The 24,702-nt window shown below is 44.2% G+C and overlaps 1 protein-coding gene across 1 annotated transcript in view; it reads right to left on the bottom strand.

The window, feature by feature from the left end:
- SLC2A13 (solute carrier family 2 member 13) overlaps positions 1 to 24,702 on the bottom strand; it is a 177,548-nt gene that overhangs the window by 26,641 nt on the left and 126,205 nt on the right. Inside the window, exon 4 of the mRNA XM_040412421.1 lies at positions 19,222 to 19,330. Coding sequence (XP_040268355.1) covers positions 19,222 to 19,330 — 109 coding nt within the window. The remainder of the gene's footprint in view (positions 1 to 19,221; positions 19,331 to 24,702) is intronic.

A 24,702-nucleotide genomic window follows, 5' to 3' on the forward strand; every position in this document is an offset into this window, starting at 1 on the left:
AGGATCAACCCTTCCAGGCACTATGCCTAGATTAATAGAGTTTATACTGCTGACGAATGCTCTTTAAGGTCTTGGCTACATTTACCAGCATGAGCTATAACTGCTCAGTTATTTCATTCAGATGGCCAGACATGAAGGCCATATGCTGTAATATGAAGCAGCTAAAGCATGTAGTAATGGACACATCTGACCTCACTCATGCAAGAAAATGGTGCAAATGAATACAAGCAAGACCGCAAGCATTAAAGGAGAAAATAAAAGACTGTCTGTAAAAGCGCCTGTCTAACAGGGCCTCATTCTGAAACACTATATTGTAAAATCGTCCTCTTTATTATGTTACTGACAACCGCATGGATTGCTAGCTAGCAGATGTGACTCACAGATCTGCGTGGATGAGCACACGAAAAGATGAAAATGACTACAGCCCTCTGGGAAATAAAGAAAAGGAGCCCTAAACTGATTGTGTAATATGGAGTGATATGACCGGATAAAATGCATTCATCTTTAATAACACGTAATTAAATGATTGATTTCAAGTCAGGAATTTGTCAGAGGATCTTCTAAACGGCCATACTTTATTTCACTATAGCCAGTCAATGTACCCCTGAGTTTGTTTTTTTTAGTTTCAAGGGTCTGCTAAGGCACTTTTCTTAATTTTTCACTTTAGTGATAACAAGAAAACTTAAAGGGATTCTGTCACCAGGATTTACCCTCCAGAGATATTCATATGTGCCCATCAGTCTCATTGCTTTGTATTAAATGATCCCACTCTTGCTGCTCTGTGTGTCTTTTATTCGGCAAAATAGCGATTTTATTGCTATGTAAATTACCTTGATAAGGAGCCCAAGGGGTTCTCCCACGATCCGTTGGAGCCCGGCTGCGCCCATCGTTCCGGAGCCCAGCACTGCCTACCAGTTAATGTATTCACTGCACTTGTCCTGACGTCATTCCTTTCAAGCGCCGCAATCTCGCGCAGGCGCAGTGTACACAGTAGTTTGTGCCAGTGCGGACTACTGGCACAGGCTTCGTCGATCCAACTGCGCATGCGCTGGCTCCCTGTGCACGCGAGATTACGGTGCTTGGAAGGAATGACGTCAGGGCAAGTGCAGTGAATACATTAACTGGTAGGCGGTGCTGGGCTCCGGAACGATGGGCGCGGCCGGGCTCCAACGGATCGTGGGACAACCCCTTGGGCTCCTTATCAAGGTAATTTACACAGCAATAAAATCGCTTTTTTGACAAATAAAAGACACACAGAGCAGTAAGAGTGGGATCATTTAATACAAAGCAAGGAGACTGATGGGCACATATGAATATATCTATAGGGTAAATCCTGGTGACAGAATCCCTTTAAAGGGGTTGTGCAGGAAGATTACTTACCTACTTTCCGACACTGGCTCCCCGCTCTTTCTCTTCCAGGCCTGTGATGCTCTGCTGGGCTCCCTCGAAGGCCGCTGTGGTGACCACTTCCCCTTACATCATGACAGATGGTCATATGATGCACGGGGATCCGACTCCCCTTACATCATGACACACGGTCACATGACGCAAGGGGATCCGCATTGTAATCCCAGAACTGATATGACCACCTCATTGATTTCAAAGCCCAGAATGAGCACGAACTCCATGTGATGAATAAACATGACGTCACTGGCCTAGAAGAGGCTGTGCGGCTCAGGAGTGCTGCAGCCTCTGAAAACGGCTGATAAGAGGCAGGCACTGGCAGAGGATGCAGGAGAAGCATGTGTGCACAGTGTAGCTTAGGCCCGCCCTGAGTGCACTGAACTCATTTGCATAAGGTTTAAAAGTACTTTTTCTCCAGAATGAGGTAATGGATCACAAAGTGAATCGTATCGTTACATTTAGCTGAGCTAGCCTTACAAGGCAGTGTACCTGGTTTAACTGTAACTTTCCTGGTGACAAATTACCTTTAAACATACATGTTTTGGAGGATTAAAATGTCAAACATCAGTGGATTCAGAATTCTGCAATATTTAATTTATACAGAATAAACTATTAAGCCGTCAATACGCCCAACATTTGTACAAATTCTCTGTCCTTTACTACACCCTGTATATTCGTGTTAGAAGATGCACTGTGTATGAAGCCAAAGTAGGCAGTCACATCGTACAATGGGCATTTGTGTGCATGAGGGGAGTGAGAAGATTCATCCAAGGAGTAAATATTATTGACTGAACAGAAATGGAAGGGTTAATCAATCAACTATGATATGCCCGTTTTATCATAAAGGTAGATGTCCATAAATTGTAGTCATTACATTTTCATAGAATTGCCTCCGAGCAAAATATCTTTTAGTGTTCCCCATAATTTATTTGCAGCTCACTAGCTATTTATTGGTCATACGTACAGTGGGTAAGATCTCACCAAGTACGTTCAGGACAGGATTGACAGAATCAAAGATGACAAGTAAAACACAAGCTTTTCAAATCCAAACTAGCTCCATATGCTTCCCCCCTCTAGCTTCCTTAATCATTACCAACAAGAAGGTTGACGTACATTTCTAGTCTTCACGCCTCACTAACTGGCTGCCTAACCCAATTACTACAATTCATTCTCCTGTCACCAGTCCCTATACCCCGACCCAGCTAAATGCGCTGCTAGCAAATGTACTGCAGAGAACGACGCTACATCATAATGTGGACTTAATAAAGTAGTCGAAGAATGTATCAGTACAGTGTCGTAGCTAGAAATGACTGGGCCCCACAGCACATTTTTTAATGCCCCCCCCTCCCCCAGTAATTTTTTAGAAACCCCTTCCTTTTATGCTGCCCCCATTCCTGTGGCTAGTAAAGATCGCTCTCTCAGATGAGGCCTGGCAGCTGTTCCATCCGTTTTCTACACTGTCTATACTGTCACTGTATATAATTTCATTGTGTAATACTGTTGAGGGGGCCCCGACAAAATATTTTAGTCCTCCTCCTCCTGGATGGGCCCCTTCGGGGTCAGGGCCCCAAAGCTGCCGCTTCCCCTGCTTCCCCTATAGTTACGACCCTGTCAGTACATACCAAACAAAGACTGTGCCCATAGCTACTAACCGGACATCTGCAATGGTTTTAAAGTGGATTTACCAGCTCCAAAACACCCCCCTAAACTAGATAAGTGGTGTATAGTGTAAGTGGTGCTGAGTCTGATTATGTCATTTTTATCTTCATGAATGAGCACAGGAGTCCTGTCAATGTATTTTACTGCTGGTTTGTCGGAGTATCAGAATGCAGGTGAGTATGAAGATAAAAATGACCTAACCGGACTCACCATCGCTAGGATATGCCCCCATTGTCTGATAGGTGCGGGTTCCACCTCTGGGACCCGCACCTACAAGGAGAACGGAGCCGGGGAGAGCTGTGGCTGTAGGACCCCAGGTTTCCCAGGGTCCGTCCACCACCAAGCGCTGCTCCCACAGAAGTGAAATTTCTTTGGAAACCTCCTTCATTAGGGTTGCTCATGTCACAAATCATTTCAGTGGTCTACTGTGTAGTAAAGGCAACATGGGTGACAGGGACTACATATGGGAATTCCAACTAGAGATGAAGAAAACTCTGCCTACTATGAAGACTGAAAGGGTAAATTACTCTTACCGGTAATTGGATTTTCCAATAGCCTCCACAACGGCATTCCCAGGAGGGTGAAACAACGAGGAAGCACAGGATTTAAGGAGCTTCCTCCCCTTACCTTACCAGTCAATAAGAGAGGACACAGAAGTGATGCAGAAAAAAATTATATATTATAGTAAACAAATTACATCATTCGTCTACATTCAAAATTTGGGAGGGAAACCAGTGCCGTTGTGGAGGCTATTGGAAAATCCAATTACCGGTAAGAGTAATTTACCCTTTTCCCCGGCGCCTCCACAACGGCATTCCCAGGAGGACTAACAGAGTAATCAAACATTAGGGGGGGGGGGGGGGGGGGGGTTATAGCAGATAGAACTTTACGACCAAAGGACAAGTCCTGATCCCTTACTACATCTAGCTTATAGTGCCTGAAAAAAGTCATAGGGTTAGCCCATGTAGCGGCCTTGCAGATTTGTTCCAGAGGGACTGCTTTCGTCTCTGCCCAGGATGAGGCCACTGCCCTTGTATAATGAGCCCTCAATACCTCTGGTGGCTGACAGTTCTTGGTAACGTAGGCAGAGGATATTACGTTCCTAATCCATCTAGCTATGGTTGATTTGCTAGCCGCTTGCCCCTTATTAGGGCCCTGAAATTGTAGAAAGAGGTGGTCCGATTTTCTTAGCGGCTTAGTGGCCTGTAGGTAAGAAAGGACTGATCTCCTGATGTCCAGATTATGAAGAGTTCCCTCTGAGTCAGTAGATGGAGACTGAAAAAACGAAGGTAGGGAGACTTCCTGTTCCTGATGAAATCTGGATACCACCTTTGGGAGAAAGGCAGGACAGTGCCTGAGGATTATACGATCATCCAGAATTGTAAGATAGGGAGGTTTGCAAGAAAATGCTTGAATTTCCCCAACTCTTCTGGCAGAGGTTATGGCAACTAAAAAACCCGTTTTCATGGTGAGGAGCCTTAGAGGGATATTATCAATTGGCTCAAACGGAGGAGTAGTGAGAACAGACAGAACTAGGCCCAAGTCCCAGGGAGGAACCACCGGACAGGGAAAGAAGGAAGTTCTTACTGCCCCCTTCAAAAAACGTTTGATCAGAGGGGAATCTGTCAGTTTTACATCCAAGATGGCGCTGAGCACGGAGATCTGTACCTTTAGAGTTGACGGGCAGAGGCCTTTTTCCAACCCAGCTTGTAGGAACTGGAGGACCTGAGGAACATCAGGAAAATCCACACTTCCCAAAAAGGACAAGAAGGCATTCCAGGTTCTCAAGTAGATCCGGGAAGTTATGGGTTTCCTGCTTTTTAGCATCGTGGAAATAACCGCATCTGACAGGCCTTTCCGTTTTAGCAGGAGGCGTTCAGATTCCAGGCCGTCAAACTGAGTTGCTTTACACTGGGATGATTTATTGGTCCCTGGTGGAGTAGGTCTGGGTTTGACGGTAGTGTCCAATGAACACCGGCTGATAGTTTGAGCAGGAGTGGAAACCAAGCCCTTCTTGGCCAGAAGGGGGCCACCATAATTACATGGACCCTCTCTTCCGGAGTTTTTACCAGGACTCTGGGAATGAGACTGAATGGAGGGAAGGCATAAAGGAGCTGTTTTGGCCACGGCCGGGAGAGGGCGTCTATCCATACTGGATGATCTTTTTGCGAGAGGGAACATAATTTTGTGATCTGTCTGTTGCTTTTGGTGGCAAATAGATCTAATACTGGGGTCCCCCACATCTGGCAGATCTGGCTGAAAACGTGATGATTTAGGGACCATTCGGTTTCTCTTATGAGATGTCGACTGAGATAATCGGCCACCACGTTCTTTTCCCCCTTGATATGTACCGCCGAAAGGGACAGAAGGTTTCTTTCTGCCCAACAGAAAATGTTTTTTGACAATTCCGCCAGTGAGCGACTTCTGGTTCCCCCTTCTTTGTTTACGTACGCCACCACTGTAGTGTTGTCCGTCAATATTTTTACGTGTTTTGGGGAGGTAGTTTTGAAAAGGGAAAGGAGAACTCTGTGGACAGCTGACAGTTCCTTTAAATTTGAGGAGGCGTCCTGCATGTTTTTTTCCCAGGATCCTTGAACTACTGATCCTGAGGAATGACCTCCCCACCCTGAGTTGCTGGCGTCTGTTGTAATGACCATAACATCTTTTGGGCGCCAGTGAACCCCTACGCTCAGGTTTCCCTTTATTCTCCACCAGGATAGTGACTGTTTTACCTGTCTGGGAACGTAAATTTTTCTGTCTAGAGATGAGTTCTTTCCGTCCCATGAGGATAGGAGAAAGGCCTGAAGGGCTCTTGTGTGACTTTGGGCCCACCTTACTGACGGGATTGCGGCCGCTAGCAGCCCTAGTACAGCCATGATGTCTCTTATCGAGGACCGATCCCTGCTGGAAAAAAGAGACCCTGTTTGGATTAAGTGAGATTGTTTGTCTTGAGGAAGGAAAGACATTAGCTGCCTTGAGTCCAACAGCACCCCTAAAAATACCTTTTCTTGATTGGGGATAAAGGTCTGATTTTTTGGGATTTATTATCCACCCTAGATCTGTAAGACAGTTCCGGATTTGCTTGAGGCGTGACTGTAGAAGTTGGCGCGACTCCGCAAACACCAGAAAGTCGTCCAGGTATGGAACGATTTGTACCCCCTGAAGGTGAAGAAATTTTGTGACTTCGGACATTATTTTTGAAAAAACTCTGGGAGCAGAGGATAGGCCGGAAGGAAGGGCTGTGAACTGAAAATGGGACAGCTTTCCTTGATAATAAATTGCAATCCTTAGAAAACGCTGATGACTGTGGTATATTGGGACGTGGTAATAAGCATCCTGAAGGTCGACAGTGGCCATAAAGCAGTCCTGCGGAAGGATCTGTGTGGTAGATTTTATGGTCTCCATTTTGAATCTCTTGTAAATGATGGATTTGTTTAAGGACTTTAAATTTATAATTAGGCGAAAGGAGCCGTTTGTTTTTTTTATCAAAAATATAGGGGAATAGAATCCTTCGCCGTGTTGGTTTTCTGGTACAGGGATGAGGACTCCTTTCAGGAGTAACGTAGTTATCTCTGACTCTAGGGACGCCTGTTTGTCGGGCTGCTGTATTTGGTTGAGAAAAAAATGTTTTGGGGGTGGTGAAACAAACTCTAGCTTTAGGCCTTCTCTTATGGTACGAGTGACCCAAGGGGAGGCATAAATTTCTTGCCAGGCGGAGGAGAATTGTTTTAGTCTGCCTCCTACCTGGATCAGCATGTCACTGGGTAGGGCGGGTAGAGGCCTCTGGCTTAAAAAGGTATCCCCTTCCTCTACCTCTAGAAGGTTGCCATCTTTTTGATCCATCCCTTTTACTTTGATTTGCTCTTGACCTCTTCTGATTTTGAAAGGAACGCCTCTGTTGATAATAACGATTATCAGATGGGAACCCTTTTTTTCTGTCGGAGGCCTTCTCCAGAATATCGTCAAGAGCGGAGCCAAATAACCTATCTCCCTCACATGGGATGGAGCATAGGCGGTTCTTAGATCCTGCGTCCCCAGTCCAGGAACGGAGCCATACCGCCCTACGGGTCTCATTGGCTAAAGCAGTGCTTCTTGCAGAGAGTTTAACCAAGTCGGCCGAGGCATCCGCTAGAAAATTAGATGCTCTCTTTAAGGTGGGAAGGGAGTTCAAGATTTCTTCCCTGGACGTACCCCCTGACAGATTGCTTTCTAGCTGATCTAGCCACACTGAGAGGGTTCTGGCCGTACAAGTGGACGCTATGCTGGGGTGCAACATTGCAGTATTCGTCTCCCAGGATTTTCTTAACAGATTTTCGCATTTTTTGTCCATCGGATCCTTTAGGAGACCCATATCCTCAAAGGGCAGCGAGGATTTCTTTGAAATACGGGCCACTGGAGCATCTATTTTGGGAGTTTTATCCCACAAATCAGAGTCAGACTCTGAAAAGGGGTATTTGCGCTTGAAGGCGGCTGATACAGTCCACCTTTTATCAGGATCCCTCCATTCCCTGGAAATAAGGGCTTTTATATTATTCTGGATGGGGAAGGATCTCTTCTTTTTTTCCCCCAACCCCTGAAAAATCTGATCGTGAAGGGACTGAGTCTCTTTTACATCTTCCAAATTAAGGGTAGATTTGATATCTTTTAGTAGGGATTGTGTTTCTTCGGGAAAGCACATAGGCCTCCCTGCAGCCTCCTCAGAGGATAAGGAGACCTGATCATCAAGTAACTCCCCTTCATCCAGATCCACTTGGTCTGATATTTCCAGATTTAGGGAACGGGAAGGCCCAGGGGAAAGCGCCAATTGTCTGGAATCAGCTGCAGCCTTAATTTCTTCTCTAATGAGGGTTCGCATAGACTCCACAAAGGAAGGGGATTCTTCTGAGATGACTTTCTCAATACATCTGGGGCAAAGGGTCTTTTTTGGATCCGATACCAAGCCCTTACGGCAGCCACCACACTTTTTGCGCCCCGAATCCCCTTTGGTTTTAAGCTTTCTGGACTCACTGTCCTAAAGGGAATAAAACAAACTTTGTATAGGACAAAGGAGGGACCCAGAGTAAGGGTGGTGAGGGGTCAGTATATAACATTACAGACACCCAGCGTGTAGGCGGAGGAGAGGTACAGGACTCCTTAACCCTATATATCTATGTGGAAAACATATAAAAGCATAGGGATAACTCCCCCAGGGAGGAGGCTTACCGGGCTTAGGGCCGAAACAGCGGGATCACCGGAGCGCTTTGACGACTCTCTGTCGCTGGAAGGCATCTCTGCAGAACGGCGGCGGTGATGAATGTGAGCCTTCCTTTTAAATTTCCCGCCGCGCGCAGGAGCCGTCTTCTCGCGAGAATCTCTTGCCCAAGGAGATCTCGTTCCGGTGACGTCACACGCCCGATCCCGCGCGAGTTCCGGCGGACTCGCAAGCCCGGGGATGCCTAAGATTAGGACTTATTCCGCAGGATCGAGGAAGGGAGACAATGCGTCCCTGGAGCCCCCAATCCCTGCACTAGCCCTCCTGAATCACAGGGAAAAGACCAGGCTGGTGCGGTAGATAAGTTCCTGGATAATCCCAGGAGTGGCTTCCACGCAAGTCCGAGGACAGGAAACAACGACTGGTAAGGTAAGGGGAGGAGGCTCCTTAAATCCTGTGCTTCCTCGTTGTTTCCTGTCCTGGAGGCGGGGACACCCTCCTGGGAATGCCGTTGTGGAGGCGCCGGGGAAAATATGGAGCTATATTTTGGTCTTTTATGAAACATATATGGCTGCTTCAAGGGAATCAATCATCAGATACCTCCATACTAATTCAAGTATAGTGTCAGATGGTAAATCAATTGCAGAAAAAAGTACCCTTAAAACATCAACTTTATTTAGATTATATTAAAATTTAAACCCAAAGATAGAGGTCACTACTATGGGCCAGAAAAGCCCAACTAGTTTATAGAAACAGTATCCAAATGATAACAGGTCTGATAGAAACAGACGGATCCAGCAAAATCGTTGGTGTGAAAGTAGCCTTATATGTATTTTCCTTGGGCTATTACATATTTTAGTATCATAATACTTTCATTCAGATATTGCAATATTATCATTTTTTGATTATAATTAAAAATTTTGAGCTATCATGCTGCCTTGTGCACATAACTGTACCTCCTCTGTATTATATTGTCAGTTGATACGACCACATATGGTAATTTCACAAACTTCAGCCTCTTCAGGTCCTATTCAGCAATGGTATTATAACTTGCACTGCATATGTATGTGTGGTAGTAACTCTAGTGAATCAGTCGATGCATAGTCAGTGGAGGGTCTGAGCATATGCAGTAGTTCATGAATTGCTGCAATCACTAGTTGCAGGGAACCTTATGGTCACATACACTAGGTTAGGCACAATCAGCAATTCTACACCATAATTCTCATTTTGAGTTGGGAAACTAAAGGAAGTCTTTTAAAGAGGACCTTTCACCCATTATGACAATGTGAACTAAGTACACTGCTCAAAAAAATAAAGAGAACACTTAAACAACACAATGTAACTCCAAGTCAATCACCCTTCTGTGAAATCAAACTGTCCACTTAGGAAGTAACACTGAGTGACAATCAATTTCACATGCTGTTGTGCAAATGGAATAGACAAAAGGTGGAAATTATAGGCAATTAGCAAGACCCCCCAATAAAGGAGTGGTTCTGCAGGTGGTAACCACAGACCACTTCTCAGTTCCTATGCTTCCTGGCTGATATTTTGGTCACTTTTGAATGCTGGCAGTGTTTTTACTCTAGTGGTAGCATGAGACGGAGTCTACAACCCACACAAGTGGCTCAGGTAGTGCAGCTTATCCAGGATGGCACATCAATGCGAGCTGTGGCAAGAAGGTTTGCTGCGTCTGTCAGCGTAGTGTCCAGAGCATGGAGGCGCTACCAGGAGACAGGCCAGTACATCAGGAGATGTGGAGGAGGCCGTAGGAGGGCAACAACCCAGCAGCAGGACCGCTACCTCCGCCTTTATGCAAGGAGGAACAGGAGGAGCACTGCCAGAGCCCTGCAAAATGACCTCCAGCAGGCCACAAATGTGCATGTGTCTGCTCAAACGGTCAGAAACAGACTCCATGAGGGTGATATGAGAGCCCGACGTCCACAGGTGGGGGTTGTGCTTACAGCCCAACACCGTGCAGGACGTTTGGCATTTGCCAGAGAACACCAAGATTGGCAAATTCGCCACTGGCGCCCTGTGCTCTTCACAGATGAAAGCAGGTTCACACTGAGCACATGTGACAGACGTGACAGAGTCTGGAGACGCCGTGGAGAACGTTCTGCTGCCTGCAATATCCTCCAGCATGACCGGTTTGGCATTGGGTCAGTAATGGTGTGGGGTGGCATTTCTTTGGAGGGCCGCACAGCCCTCCATGTGCTCACCAGAGGTAGCCTGACTGCCATTAGGTACCGAGATGAGATCCTCAGACCCCTTGTGAGACCATATGCTGGTGCGGTTGGCCCTGGGTTCCTCCTAATGCAAGACAATGCTAGACCTCATGTGGCTGAAGTGTGTCAGCAGTTCCTGCAAGACAAAGGCATTGATGCTATGGACTGGCCCGCCCGTTCCCCAGACCTGAATCCAATTGAGCACATCTGGGACATCATGTCTCGTTCTATCCACCAACGTCACGTTGCACCACAGACTGTCCAGGAGTTGGCAGATGCTTTAATCCAGGTCTGGGAGGAGATCCCTCAGGAGGCCGTCCGCCACCTCATCAGGAGCATGCACAGGCGTTTTAGGGAGGTCATACAGGCACGTGGAGGCCACACACACTACTGAGCCTCATTTTGACTTGTTTTAAGGACATTACATCAAAGGTGGATCAGCCTGTAGTGTGTTTTTCCACTTTAATTTTGAGTGTGACTCCAAATCCAGACCTCCATGGGTTGAAAATTTTGATTTCCATTTTTTTATTTTTGTGTGATTTTGTTGTCAGCACATTCAACTATGTAAAGAACAAAGTATTTCAGAAGAATATTTAATTAATTCACATCTAGGATGTGTTATTTTTGTGTTCCCTTTATTTTTTTGAGCAGTGTATACAGACATATAGAGCGGCGCCCAGGGATCTCACTGCACTTACTATTATCCCTGGGCGCCGCTCCGTTCTCCTGCTATGCCCTCCGGTATCTCCGCTCACAAAGTTATAGTAGGCATAGATTTCAGTCACAAAGTTATGGTAGGCGGAGTCAGCCCTTGTTCTGCTGTAGCGCTGGCCAATCGCAGCGCAGAGCTCACAGCGTGGGAGGTTCTTTTCTCCCAGGCTGTGAGCTCTGCAATGCGATTGGCCAGCGCTACAGCAGAACAAGGGCAGACTCCGCCTACCATAACTTTGTGAACGAAGATACCGGAGGGCATAGCAGGAGAACGTAGCGTCGCCCAGGGATAATAGTAAGTGCAGTGAGATCCCCGGGCGCCGCTCTCCATGTCTGTATACTTAGTTCACATTGTCATAATGGGGAAAGGTCCTCTTTAAGTTTGGCAGATAGCGGGAAGACCCCTATAGAAGATTTTCCTTGCCTAGGGCCTCATGCACACAACTGTATTTTGTATCTGTATTTTTTTGCGGATCGTACACGGACCCATTTATTTCTATGGGTCAGCAAAAATAACCACACACAGGTGTCATCCATGTGCTGTCTGCATCAGTGTGTCCGTTCTGTAAAAAAACATGTCCTAATATTGTCTGCAAAATGCATACCACGGACCAATTGACGTCATAAAAGAAAACGCCTTCAACAATAATCTTTAAAGAGAACCCGTTATTATAGCAGAAGATTGAGACATCAGTATGACACTCTTCTACTAGTGGACACAACCTGTAACCAGCATTACAAAGTGCCAATGGGAACAAAAAATAAAAAAAGCACTTCACGCGTCTGTTGAGTGACATGGTGTACTACTATCTTGGCTTTTAAAGGGGTTGTGCCACCATTAAATGCTATTTTAATATAGTTCATCATCAAAAACTAGCTACTTTTGTAACTTGCTTTGTTACAAAAATGGTCCACTTTTGGACATTCTCTTTACTTCATTATAATAGCACCCCTGATGTTTAATCTGCATAGTAATGTGCATGTCCACTTACTGAGCTGAATGAGCATGGTCGCACATGCTCAGTTCCTCCATCCAACTACTACCAGCCTTAGAAGCTGTGACAGTTACAGTCAGTAACTGGGCAGTCAGCTTGAAATACATTTAGCAGAGAAATTGGAACGATGAATGGGAAGATTTCTCTAACCATGAGGAGGTACAGGGCTGGTTCTAGCTTTGTTAGGAGGCGATTGTCATGTACTGTACTATGTGATGTCATGGCCTAACATCTTGAAAAGGAAAAGTGACATAAGTACACTCCAGGTAGCTTTAGAATCAGAAATCACAGACTCCTTCTGGCAAATAGGCAAAGCTGCTAACTGGCAAATAGGCATCGAGAGATACCATGTGACTCCACAGAACCTCCATATGGAACTCTGGGGCTAAGAGAATGAAATTACTCACAGATGTCCTCATGTCATAATGACCTATTCTCTCCTAAGTCTATGACAAGTCACAGGCTATAAACAAAGAAAAAGCATCATAAATGTGAATAAGCGGCACTCATCCATGCCTTTTTGTCTTGATCCCTTTTGACCACATGTTGTTTTTAGGATTATAGTTTGTGGTTAAATTTAAAAAGAATAGCCTCTTGGCTACAATATGACCTCTATGACCCAAGTAAGTCTCTTGAAAATAATGAGACATAATTTAATAGTTTGTGAAGGCCAGAGACACCAGGGAGAAGATGATAAAAGCCTCATATTTAAGATGACAACATTTAGGAATTCAGTATACACTGGCAGTGAGGCTAAGATTTTATGATTGTCTCATTCTCTGCAGGTACTCACAGTACTACATAAACGCTTTTCTTAGGAAAAAAATCCATTGTTCCTTATTTTAATTTCCCAATAGTGAGGTTAAGATAAAATTAAGTAAAATTTAATGGAACAGTTAGACTTTCAGATCTCATCAGGGAAATTTCCTTTTGGAAACAAAATTTGGATACAAATAAGCATTATATTGCTGTGTTTCAGTAATAATTAACATTTACAATGCTGAAACCCACAGGAAAGGAAATGTCCTAAAGACATAATTGACTCACATGCTGACACCATGTCCCCACTCTCTTAACCCTCATAATATGTAACATGTTATCCCAATATTCATATGAATTACATTTTCATTTCGTTATCTACCATAACAGGATGTAGCTTAGATTAGTGCCGTAGCCTTATAAGGGCTTTAGTAGCGTAGCTTCAAATGACTGGGCCCCACAGCAAATTTTTGAATGGTGCGCCCCTCCCCCAGGCATTTTTTCGCAACCCCTTCCTTTTATGCTGCCCCCATTCCTGTGGCTAGTAAAGATCGCTCTCTCAGATGAGGCCTGGCAGCTGTTCCATCCGTTTTCTACACTGTATATACTGTCACTGTATATAATTTCATTGTGTAATACTGTTATGGGGGCCCTGACAAAATCTTTTAGTCCTCCTCTTCCTGGATAGGCCCCCTTCTGGGTCAGGGCCCCAAAGCAGCCGCTTCCCTATAGTTACGCCCCTGAAGGGCTTGCTTCTGAACCCATCAAGGGTATACCCTGTGGTTAGGGATGTCCCGATACCATTTTTTTAAGACTGAGTACGAGTACCGATACTTTTATTTAAGTACTCACCGATACCAATTACTGATACTAATTTTAACAATAAAATACACACACATGTATTTTCTGACCACTGACCCACCAAAAGGCCCAAAAACAGAACTATAACATTCCAAGGAGACGTTATACTGTATGGGGGCAGCCACAAGGAGACGTTATACTGTATGGGGGCAGCCACAAGGAGACGTTATACTGTATGGGGCAGCCACAAGGAGACGTTATACTGTATGGGGGCAGGAACAAGGAGACGTTATACTATATGGGGGCAGGAACAAGGAGACGTTATACTGTATGGGGGCAGCCACAAGGAGACGTTACACTGTATGGGGGCAGCTACAAGGAGACGTTATACTGTATGGGGGCAGCTACAAGGAGACGTTATACTGTATGGGGGGCAGCTACAAGGAGACATTATACTGTATGGGGGGCAGCTACAAGGAGACGTTATACTGTATGGGGGCAGCTACAAGGAGACGTTATACTGTATGGGGCAGCTAAAAGGAGACGTTATACTGTATGGGGCAGCTACAAGGAGACATTATACTGTATGGGGGCAGCCACAAGGAGACGTTATACTGTATGGGGGCAGCCACAAGGAGACATTATACTGTATGGGGCAGCCACAAGGAGACGTTATACTGTATGGGGGCAGCCACAAGGAGACGTTATACTGTATGGGGGCAGCCACAAGGAGACATTATACTGTATGAGGGCAGCCACAAGGAGACATTATACTGTATGGGGGCAGCCACAAGGAGACATTATACTGTATGGGGGCCACAAGGAGACGTTACACTGTATGGGGCGGCCACAAGGAGACATTATACTGTATGGGGCAGCCACAAGGAGACGTTACACTGTATGGGGCGGCCACAAGGAAACGTTACACTGTATGGGGCAGCCACAAGGAGACGTTATACTGTATGGGGGCAGCCACAAGGAGACGTTATACTGTATGGGGGCAGCCACAAGGAGACGTTATACTGTTATGTTATGTTATGTTACCAAGTCCTTGTATAGCGCTCTAGAGGAACTCAATCCGATTGAAGCACTTAGCGACGGCTATATTGGTGGGCCCCTACGTCATCCTACACAAAAAGCCAGGTCTTAACCAACTTCCTAAATTCCAGGTAATCTGATGTTGTTCTAATGTGTTCTGGGAGGGAGTTCCAGATCTTGGGGGCCAATACTGAGAAACGTCTGTCCCCCCTTGTCTTGAGGCGGGTTCTTGGCACCGACAAAAGGGAGGCTGAGGTGTATCTCAGTTCTCTAGGAGGATGGTGACGTGTTATCTTTTTTTGCAGGTAGATGGGACCTGTTTTGTAGAGAGCTTTGTGAGTTAAGCAGCACAGCTTAAACTGCACTCTCTCTTTCACTGGGAGCCAGTGGAGTTCCCTGCGTGCTTTTGTAACAGAATCTGTCCAATCTAGTTTCTTTATGAGCCGGATGGCTCTATTTTGACAGTGTTGCAGAGCTCCCAGATCTTTCTCTGGCAGCCCCGCATACATTGCATTACCATAGTCCAGGTGGGAGTTGACTAAAGCTCCCACCACGACCTGTCTGCATGTGTTGGGGAGAAACGGTAGGGCTTTTTTTAGAAGGAATAGGGCGAAGTTTGCTTTCCGTATTACTTCTTTAATCTGGGGACGGATGCTCATTTCTTGATCCAAGATTATCCCCAGACTCTTTACTTGTGTGGCGATGGCAACGTTTTCCCCGAAGATAGACGGGGCAGCAGCCTCAGGTGTTTTATGTAGTGCAATAAGCTCAGTCTTGGTCGGGTTGAGTTTGAGGTGGTTGTGTGCTAGCCAGTTCCTGGCCTTATTTAGTCCTTCTTGCGTGAGCTTATAGTCATCGGCGGATTTCGATACTCTCAAAAGGATCTGTGTATCGTCCGCATAAGACTCATAGCTGATATTATACTCCTTCAGAATAGCGAGCAGAGGCCGGACATAAATGTTAAAGAGTAATGGCGAGAGGGGGGATCCCTGAGGGACTCCCCACTCCACCTTCTCGACTGGGGAAAAGAATGAGCCCAGTTTGACTCTCTGAGTTCTGTTTTTCAGAAAGGAATCAAACCAGGCAAGTCCGTGGTTATCTACTCCGATGTCAGCTTTTAATCTATTTAGGAGGATGGAATGGCTGATAGTGTCGAAGGCTGCCGACATGTCTATGAGGACCAACCAGGTCCCCCCTCCCTCGTCTGCGGCCCCTAGAGCTTCATCCCATAGGCTAACCAGGGCTGATTCCGTGCTGTGTGTTGGCCTAAAGCCCGACTGGTGTTCATCTAGAAGTCGATGCTTTTCTACGTGCAGCAGGAGTTGGCTTGCCACTGCTATCTCCATGATTTTAGCTATTAGGTGGATGTTGGTAATTGGTCTGAAGTTGGCCATTATATTTATGTCTGCTCCTGGTTTCTTGAGGAGGGGAGTTATGATTCCTAACTTGAGAGTCTCAGGGACATTGCCACTGAGAAACGAGTCATTTATAATTGTTAGAATTAACAGGGCAATGGTAGTCGTGCATTCAATAAGAGATTTAGTTTGGATATTGGAGAGGGGATAAGTTGCTTTGGACATGTTTTTCATACTTTTTGTTAGGTCTTCAAGTTTTAATGGGCATAGGGTGAAAGTGTGAGTAGGGTTTGTCACGTTGTTCAGTGTATGGGGGCAGCCACAAGGAGACGTATGGGGGCAGCCACAAGGAGACGTTACACTGTATGGGGCGGCCACAAGGAGACGTTACACTGTATGGGGCGGCCACAAGGAGACGTTATACTTTATGGGGGCCACAAGGAGACGTTATACTGTATGGAGGCCACAAGGAGACGTTATACTGTATGGGGGCAGCCATAAGGAGACGTTATACTGTATGGGGGCCACAAGGAGACGTTATACTGTATGGGGTCAGCCACAAGGAGACGTTATACTGTATGGGGGGCAGCTACAAGGAGACGTTATACTGTATGGGGGCAGCCACAAGGAGACGTTACACTGTATGGGGGCAGCCACAAGGAGACGTTACACTGTATGGGGCGGCCACAAGGAGACATTACACTGTATGGGGGGGGGGCACAAGGAGACGTTACACTGTATGGGGGGGGGGCACAAGGAGACGTTACACTGTATGGGGCGGCCACAAGGAGACGTTATACTGTATGGGGCGGCCACAAGGAGACGTTATACTGTATGGGGCGGCCACAAGGAGACGTTACACTGTATGGGGGCAGCTACAAGGAGACTCTACTGTAAGGAGTCAGGACAACAATTTTTGAAGCCCCTCCTCAGGATAATAGTCTTGTGGCCATCATACAGTAATGTATATTTCTTCTTGCCCTAATGCCTGCTTTTAGAGATCAATGTGCAGCTTGCAGGCAGGAAGGGAAGGACCAGGGCCATAGAAGACAGACACTATCACCTTTAGAGGGACTCGCTCCTGGTAAACACAGCTCTGCTGCAGTGAATGCATTGGAGCAGACTGATGTAATTACAATGTATAGTTATTGCAGGGACTCAGAGAATCGTCTGAGAGTTTATTAGTTAAAACGAATCGAATGAGTCAGAGACTGTCACCCCAGACTTCCTGCTCTGCTACATGCACCCTGTACACACACAGCTCCACTACATGCTATGCTAATAATGCCCCCCCCTTCCCCCGGACGGACTTACAGGGAGCCGCAGAGCAGGACGTCTGGCAGGGACTCGGTGACGATTCTCTGAGTCCCTGCACGACTCCCCCTGTGCTGTGAGTCAGTGCTGGTTGCCTCTGATTGGTTGGAGGGGCGGGGAAGGGCGGGGCGGAGCTAGCTTCCACTCTAGGCTCCTATTACACTGCCTGATGCTGCCTCTGAAGCTGTTAGCTGTGCGAGGTGCAGGGGCAGGCCGCGGACGGACACAGAAGCGGCGCACAGGTATCGGCAGTGGTATCGGGGACATTTGCACGAGTACATGTACTCGTGCAAATGCCCAGTATCGGTCCCGATACCGATACTGGTATCGGTATCGGGACATCCCTACCTGTGGTCCTACCACAGTAGATATCTTGCTGTATGCGGATGATGCACCTGTACATATAGCAGACTTGGATCTTTCCATGGCTTCCCTTCTTAACCTGGAAGATTGTTTTACCTCATATTCTGGGTTGTGTATCAACTGGGAAAAAAAATATTTCATAGGACTCCACACACACTTGCTATAAATATTAATTTATTCTATAAATACTCTTTTCCCCTAGGCCACAAAGAACCAAGAATAATGCATGCCAACAAAATTCATAAATACTACCTGGCTGTCATCTTGGTGTAAACTCTATGTAGATTCTTAGGCCGGAAAATGTGGGTTGCATTGTGGTTGGCTGGTTGGTTTCCTACTAATCCTTTTCCAGTTATGTGTTCACATCTAACAGAGATATATCCCCTCTGATATAGAACAGCAAGTGTGTGGTACTGATTAAATATTATCCCCCCCCCCCCCTTACATCAGTGCAAACTACTTAAGAGTTTTAATAATAACCATAAGAGTGGTACTATAGGTTTAAAGCAGGTGTGAAACCTCATACCCTTATTTATTCCCATTTAGTACAGTCTTGTCCATTTACTATCCATCTCCTTCTAGTTTCATATAGTGAAGTGAGGTTCTACCCACTGCAGTGCTGCTCAGTTTGACTATACAAATGATGTATACATGTGTATGTCTACATGGAAAAACCTACTCTGCAAATCACTTACCATCTTGTATGATCTTCTCCACTGCACTCTGATCTGTCCTTATGATAGGCTGCTGACCTATAGATCTTTTTAAGGGCTCATGCACACGGCCGTTGTGCTGCCGTTCCGTGCATTGGGGACCGCAATTTGCAGTCCCCAATGCATGGGCAACATCCGTGCAGCGCCAGGGACAGATCGAGTTCAACTTGAATGAGTCCGTGATCTGTCTGCACCCTAAAAAAATAGAAAATGTTCTATTTTTTTGCTGTGCGGAGGCACAGACAGAAACACCACGGAAGCACTCCGTAGTGAATGAATACGCCAGATTCTTCTCTGGAAGCGCTAGACTCTTCCCTGACACAAGCTACAAGGATTAAATGCTAAAAGCAACTTAATTTTAGCAGGTAACGGATAAGCGGCTAATTTTAGCATGTCTGTTATCACTGCCCTCACTAAAAGCAGTAAAAAACACGTATCAGGCCATCACAGGGTCTTGAATTCTACGTCACTGCTGTGAGGAACCAATCAAGCTTTGGTGACCACTGAGGGCTGTGACTGGGTATTGGTCACGTGACCAAGCCACTTCCTGGTCCTGTGGGGATCAGAAGCAGTTGGGAATGGAGCAGCGGCAGAACTGCGGACAGGTGAGTGAGATATGTTTTTATGTTCTGGGGCAAAGCTTTGGACTGGACAAGTCCTTTAAAAACAAACAAACTGAAATGAAATACTTACATTACAGTGTTGATGCCAGCCAACTGTTGGAACATCTGCAGTCCACAACCAACGATAAGAGCGCGACGTGTCGGAGGGTAGATTAACATTCTGTATATGACAGGTCCACCTAAAAAAGAAACACAAAAACAAAGACAACCAAGGTCATGATTTAATAATATATAAGTAATGGAAATCAATATAGAATATCAAGGTATCATGTGGTCATGACATATTGGCAAACACTAAAGTTGCAGGTCTTCTGTGGGGTCTAGTCACATTGTTGCCCACAGTACTGACATTTTGAGAACATACAGTATGGTTAACCTGGATAATATCTCTCCATCAAACTGCTAAGTGCATTTACATAACAACTCCTATAAGACAAATCCAAGGGCTTGTTTCTTGGGGAATATTTTTTTTTTAATTCCAGACAGATGTAAAGTACATATTAATGAAAATGTTTTTGTTCATGTACTGACTATCACGGATACTAACAGTGCCTACTAACCTAATTTGAGTGCTAAAGTTAGGTTCTAGTACATTCTGTTCATGCAGATGTTATGAATGAATAACAGGGAGAACTACTTAGAAAACCAGTTAGTCAATGTGAGATTGCAAGAGTGACTTTATGTAAAAGAATTAGCCAACATGTTAAGAGTGTATGTGCTGGACAAAGTGGCTTTAAGTGCTTCTGGTCTTTCATGTATGTTATATATATTCCATTCCTCTGTACAATACTCTGGTATAATTTCATTACAAATGAACAAACTGTGCAATATTGTTAGGCAGGCTAAGACTGTTCATCTATCTATCTGCCCGACAGATTAAGTGAATGGGGCTGAGCACGATACCAAGAACAGCCACTATACAATGGACGGCGCTGCGCTTGGTTAGCTGCAAGAAGGCCATGGTGTTCACAGGAGCCGATGCCTTCTATAATAGCTGATCTGCATGGGTCTTGGGTGTCAAACACCCACCGATCAGATACTGATGACCTATTCTGAGGATAGGTTATCAGTATCAAAATCATGGAAATCCCCTTTAATAAAAAAAAATAAAAAAAACACACCCAAATCATCTGTACTATTAAAATACATATATATGTATTTATCCCCTACGGTAAATGCCATAACTGAAATTTCATCGCTTCTCCTCCCCCCAATCAAAAAGTTATAATAAATGGTATAAATAGAAACTACGGATCACCCTGCAAAAAAATGAACACAGCTCCGTAGAAAGAAATATAAAAGAGGTTATGGGAGTCTGAAAATGGTGATAGAAAAAAAAATTGATTTTTTTTCTAGGTATTATGTATTAAAACACAAGAAAAACTATAAAATTGTGGTTTTGCTGTAATCATACTGACCCAGAGAATGAAGATAACAGATTAATTTTACAGCATAAAGTAACACCCATAAAACTATGCTGGAATTGTGCATTTTTTTTCCAATTCTGTGGAATTTTTTTTCCAGCATCCCACTACATGGTATTATGGAGCCATTAGAAAGTACAACTTGTCCCACAAAAAGCAAGCCCTCATATGTCTAGGTAAACGGAAAAAAAAAATAATTATGGTTCCACAGGAAGTGAAAAACGATAATGCAGAAACAAAAAATAGCTGTCAGGAAGGGGTTAAAAATAAGACTAACGGTCCAGTGGGAGCTCAAACATTTGAAACGGAAAATATCACTCAGTGTAATGGAGCACTGTATATTTTGCACTGCACTGCAGGTTCAAGCTTGAAGAAAAAAAAGAGTAAGAATCCATGGAGCAGTTGTGTACAATGATGGGAGTTAGTTTGTGTAGACTAGCGTTCCTCAGCTTCACCTGCCGGTCAGGATTTGAGAATATCCCACAGAATGAATACCTGCGGTAAGTCCTGATGTATTGACAATAACTATATCACCGGCTCAATACTAAGGAAATCCGGAAAACATGACATGCTGGGGAGTTGTGAAGACTTGAGTTGAGGAACAATGGAGTACAGAATGCTTTCCTGGATTTCAGATGTCAACTTTATGAATAGCTAAATGTTACTGCCTTTACAGATCGAGCGGATCCCCATCACCTCAAAATACATGATCAGAATTAGCTAATAAGTAGACATGAGCAAACTTAATGAGTTTCCAGTGAATTTGAATTTTTGGGGATTAGTCTCACACAAATGATACAAAATTGGTGGTCGCTAATCTGCAGTTCAGAAGACAGAGAAGAAGGCATCTTCCACCAAAAAAAGGATAATTTTTGGACCATTTTTAAATTTAAAAAGAAATCTGACAGTTTAGTGTGCCAACTATCCACTTACCCATAGTCAGATACAGTAAGTCACTGTCAATTTGACGTTACTAATGCTATCTTAATATTAACCCCTTAGTGACCACCAATACGTGTTTTTACGGCGGTCCCTAAGGGGCCTTAGGCTGGGGGCGGCCAAGTCTCAGCGCTGTATGAGAGCCGCGGCCTGCTCTAACAGCCCAGACCGGCAGGATCTGGGCTGTTTAACATTTTACATGCCGTGGGCAATGGCGCCCGCCGCATGTAAAGTGCTGACAGAGGGAACGGACTCCCTCTGTCTCCCATCGGCACCCCGCAAATGCGATTGCGGGGTGCCGATGTGTGTGAAGGCTGCCTGGGGTCTGATGTAGGCCCAAGACCAGCCTTCAGTAATTTCCAGCAGGTTGCTCCTCTCTGGTGCAGCCTGATGGTCAATGTTAGAATAGCATTTCCATATAGGATAGTGCATTGCATTTTAAAAGCAATCAAAAAGCTTTCTGTTATAGTCCCCTTGTGGGACTATTAAATGGTAAAAAAAAAAAAAAAAAACTAATTTATTCAATAAAAAAAATTAAGCTTTTTTTCCCATTGAAAATACGCTTTTCAATGAAAAAATTTGCAAAAATAAATCTTTCCCATATGTTTGGTATTGCCGGGTCTGTAACGACCCGGACTACATAAATATCATGTAAATTATCCCCTAAAAGAAAAAATTTAATTGCTAATTTATTCTTAGTTGACAACGAAAAAACAAGCGATTAAAAAGCACCATTTACTCCAAAATTATACCAATGAAAAATACAAGTCGTCCTGCAAATATCAAGCCCTCACACAACTCCATAAAAAGAAAAAGTTATGGGTCTTGGGAAGTGGCAATGCAAAAACATTTTTTATTGCAAAAAAGTAGTAAAATGTAAAATAAAAACTATATGTGTTTGGTATCATTGTAATCGTACTAACCCAGAGAATAAAGATATTATGTTATTTATACCGTAAAATGAACGCCGTAAATTTTATAAGGTAAAAAATGCTGTGGCAGTATTGCTGTATTTCCCATCTCCCTCCCAGAAACAGTTAATAAAAGTTAATCAGAAAGTTATGCGTACCCCAAAATGGCACCATAAAAAACTGCAACTTGTCCTGCAAAAAACAAGCCCTCATAAAGCTATATTGATGAAAAAATTTAAAAGTTATAGCTCTTGGAACGCGACGATGAAAAAAGGAAGAAAAACGCTTGGTCAGTAAGGCCCAAAACAGGCTGGTCACTAAGGGGTTAAAGAGGTTGATTATCGTCCTGGGAGACATCAGAGTGTCATACATGACTTTTTAAGGCAACTGGAGAACTTTCGATTTGGACCAAATCGAATCCAGTAGTCGATTTGACTGAATCAGATCCAACCCAAATTTCTGGTAAATTCACTCATCTCTCATAAGTTTGTATTCAGAGACCATTTATGATTAAGATACTGAATATGTGAATATACAATATACAAGGTCTTGTCACTAAAACAACTCCAATGAGAATACGCTATGTTATGTATGATACAACGGAATACAAATAGCAAGTCCACATTAGCATTTTGCTATTTAATTAACAAGCTGGTTACGAGGAAAAAAAAAGCACAATGCAATTAACTATGTAAACCCTAAAATCCTTGATGGGATGAAATATTCAACATATCATGAATATTCTTTTTCAAACATTTGATTTATGTAAAACTCCAAGGTAGCGGTGGGTTGCTTGGCAACTTCATTAATTCAGAAAGTGTAGACAATGAAATGTTTTAAAAATGGCATTCTGCTATTTTTAGGCACATTTATTACGTACAATCTACAATCTACATAATAAGTGTCCTGACTTAATAAAAAAAAATTGTCAGATTTTTTGTGGAAATATATGACTTAAAATTAAAGGCTATGAACACCTTTGGGGTAATTTTTTATCATTGCATTTTAATCATTTTAGGCAAAAAATAATTCATATTAAAAGTTATCATCAGTTTTTGTCATACCTGCATAAGTTTGAGTCTCTCTGTGGATTGTCACGTTGTCCCATCATGTTGCTGTTCTGATTGCTCATGTGAAGACCTTATCCCTGAATACTTGACAGTTCACAAACACTTATTTTAGCTACCGTATATTATTATTAGCCTGATAAAAATTCTGCTATAATGGGTGTGTATGAGCTGTCAGGAATTCAGAGTTAAGGGCTATACATCCAGCCATAAGAGCATCAATCTGACGGCTTCAATGAAAAACTGAAAGCAATATACTCTGCCGATAGACAAACTTAACCATGTCCAAGAAAAACTATTGAAAATTTTTAATAAAGTTAAAGTTCCCAAAATGAGAAAAATTCAATCAAACAATTGTCCCAGAAGGTGTATAATACATTTAATTAAATTTACATAATTATGCACAAAAATGCTTCCAGTTACATTGGCAAATGGTTATACTGTAGCATTTCTGTGCGCTCCTAGGAGGCTTCAGAAGTATGAAATCTAAAGTCCTGGCAGAGCTGAACCAGGTCAGAAAGGACCAGCTTATGGAAAGAGGAAGTGAGAGCATGGAGGAGGAAGCTTCTGCCTGGAAACGATGATTGAAATGTACACATGAACGATGGTTTTACTTGTTTTATTGTTTTACTCGATTGCTTTTTTTTAGGCCTCATGCACACGACGGTTCAGTTTTTTGCGGTCCGCAAGCCCGCGGATCCGCAAAAAACGGAAGCCGCCTGTGTGTCTTCCGAAATTTGCGGAACGGAACGTAGAAATGCCTATTCTTGTCCACAAAACGGACAAGAATAGGACATGCTATTTTTTTGGGCGGGGCCATGGAACAGAGCAACGGATGCGAAATAGGACATGCACCCGAGCCGCAAAAACTGCGGCTCTGATGCGGACCCAAAAAACGGTTGTGTGCATGAGGCCTTTATGAGCGTTTCTCTCATTCTTAGGGTGATCAGAGGCACCTTTACATGGGCAGATTAGTGGGAACAAACATTTGTATGAACGTTTGTCTCTGATAATTTGCCCAACAATTGGGCCATGTAAATTCACCTTTATGATCTAAGCTGAGAAACTATTAGGCCTCTTTCACACGGGCGTTGCGGGAAACATTGTAATGCGTTTTGCACTCGCGTGAGAAAAATCGCGCATGTTTGGTACCCAAACCCGAACTTCTTCACAGAAGTTCGGGCTTGGGATTGGTGTTCTGTAGATTGTA

This window comes from Bufo bufo, chromosome 1 (genome assembly GCF_905171765.1).
Source record: "Bufo bufo chromosome 1, aBufBuf1.1, whole genome shotgun sequence".
Lineage (NCBI taxonomy): Eukaryota > Metazoa > Chordata > Amphibia > Anura > Bufonidae > Bufo > Bufo bufo.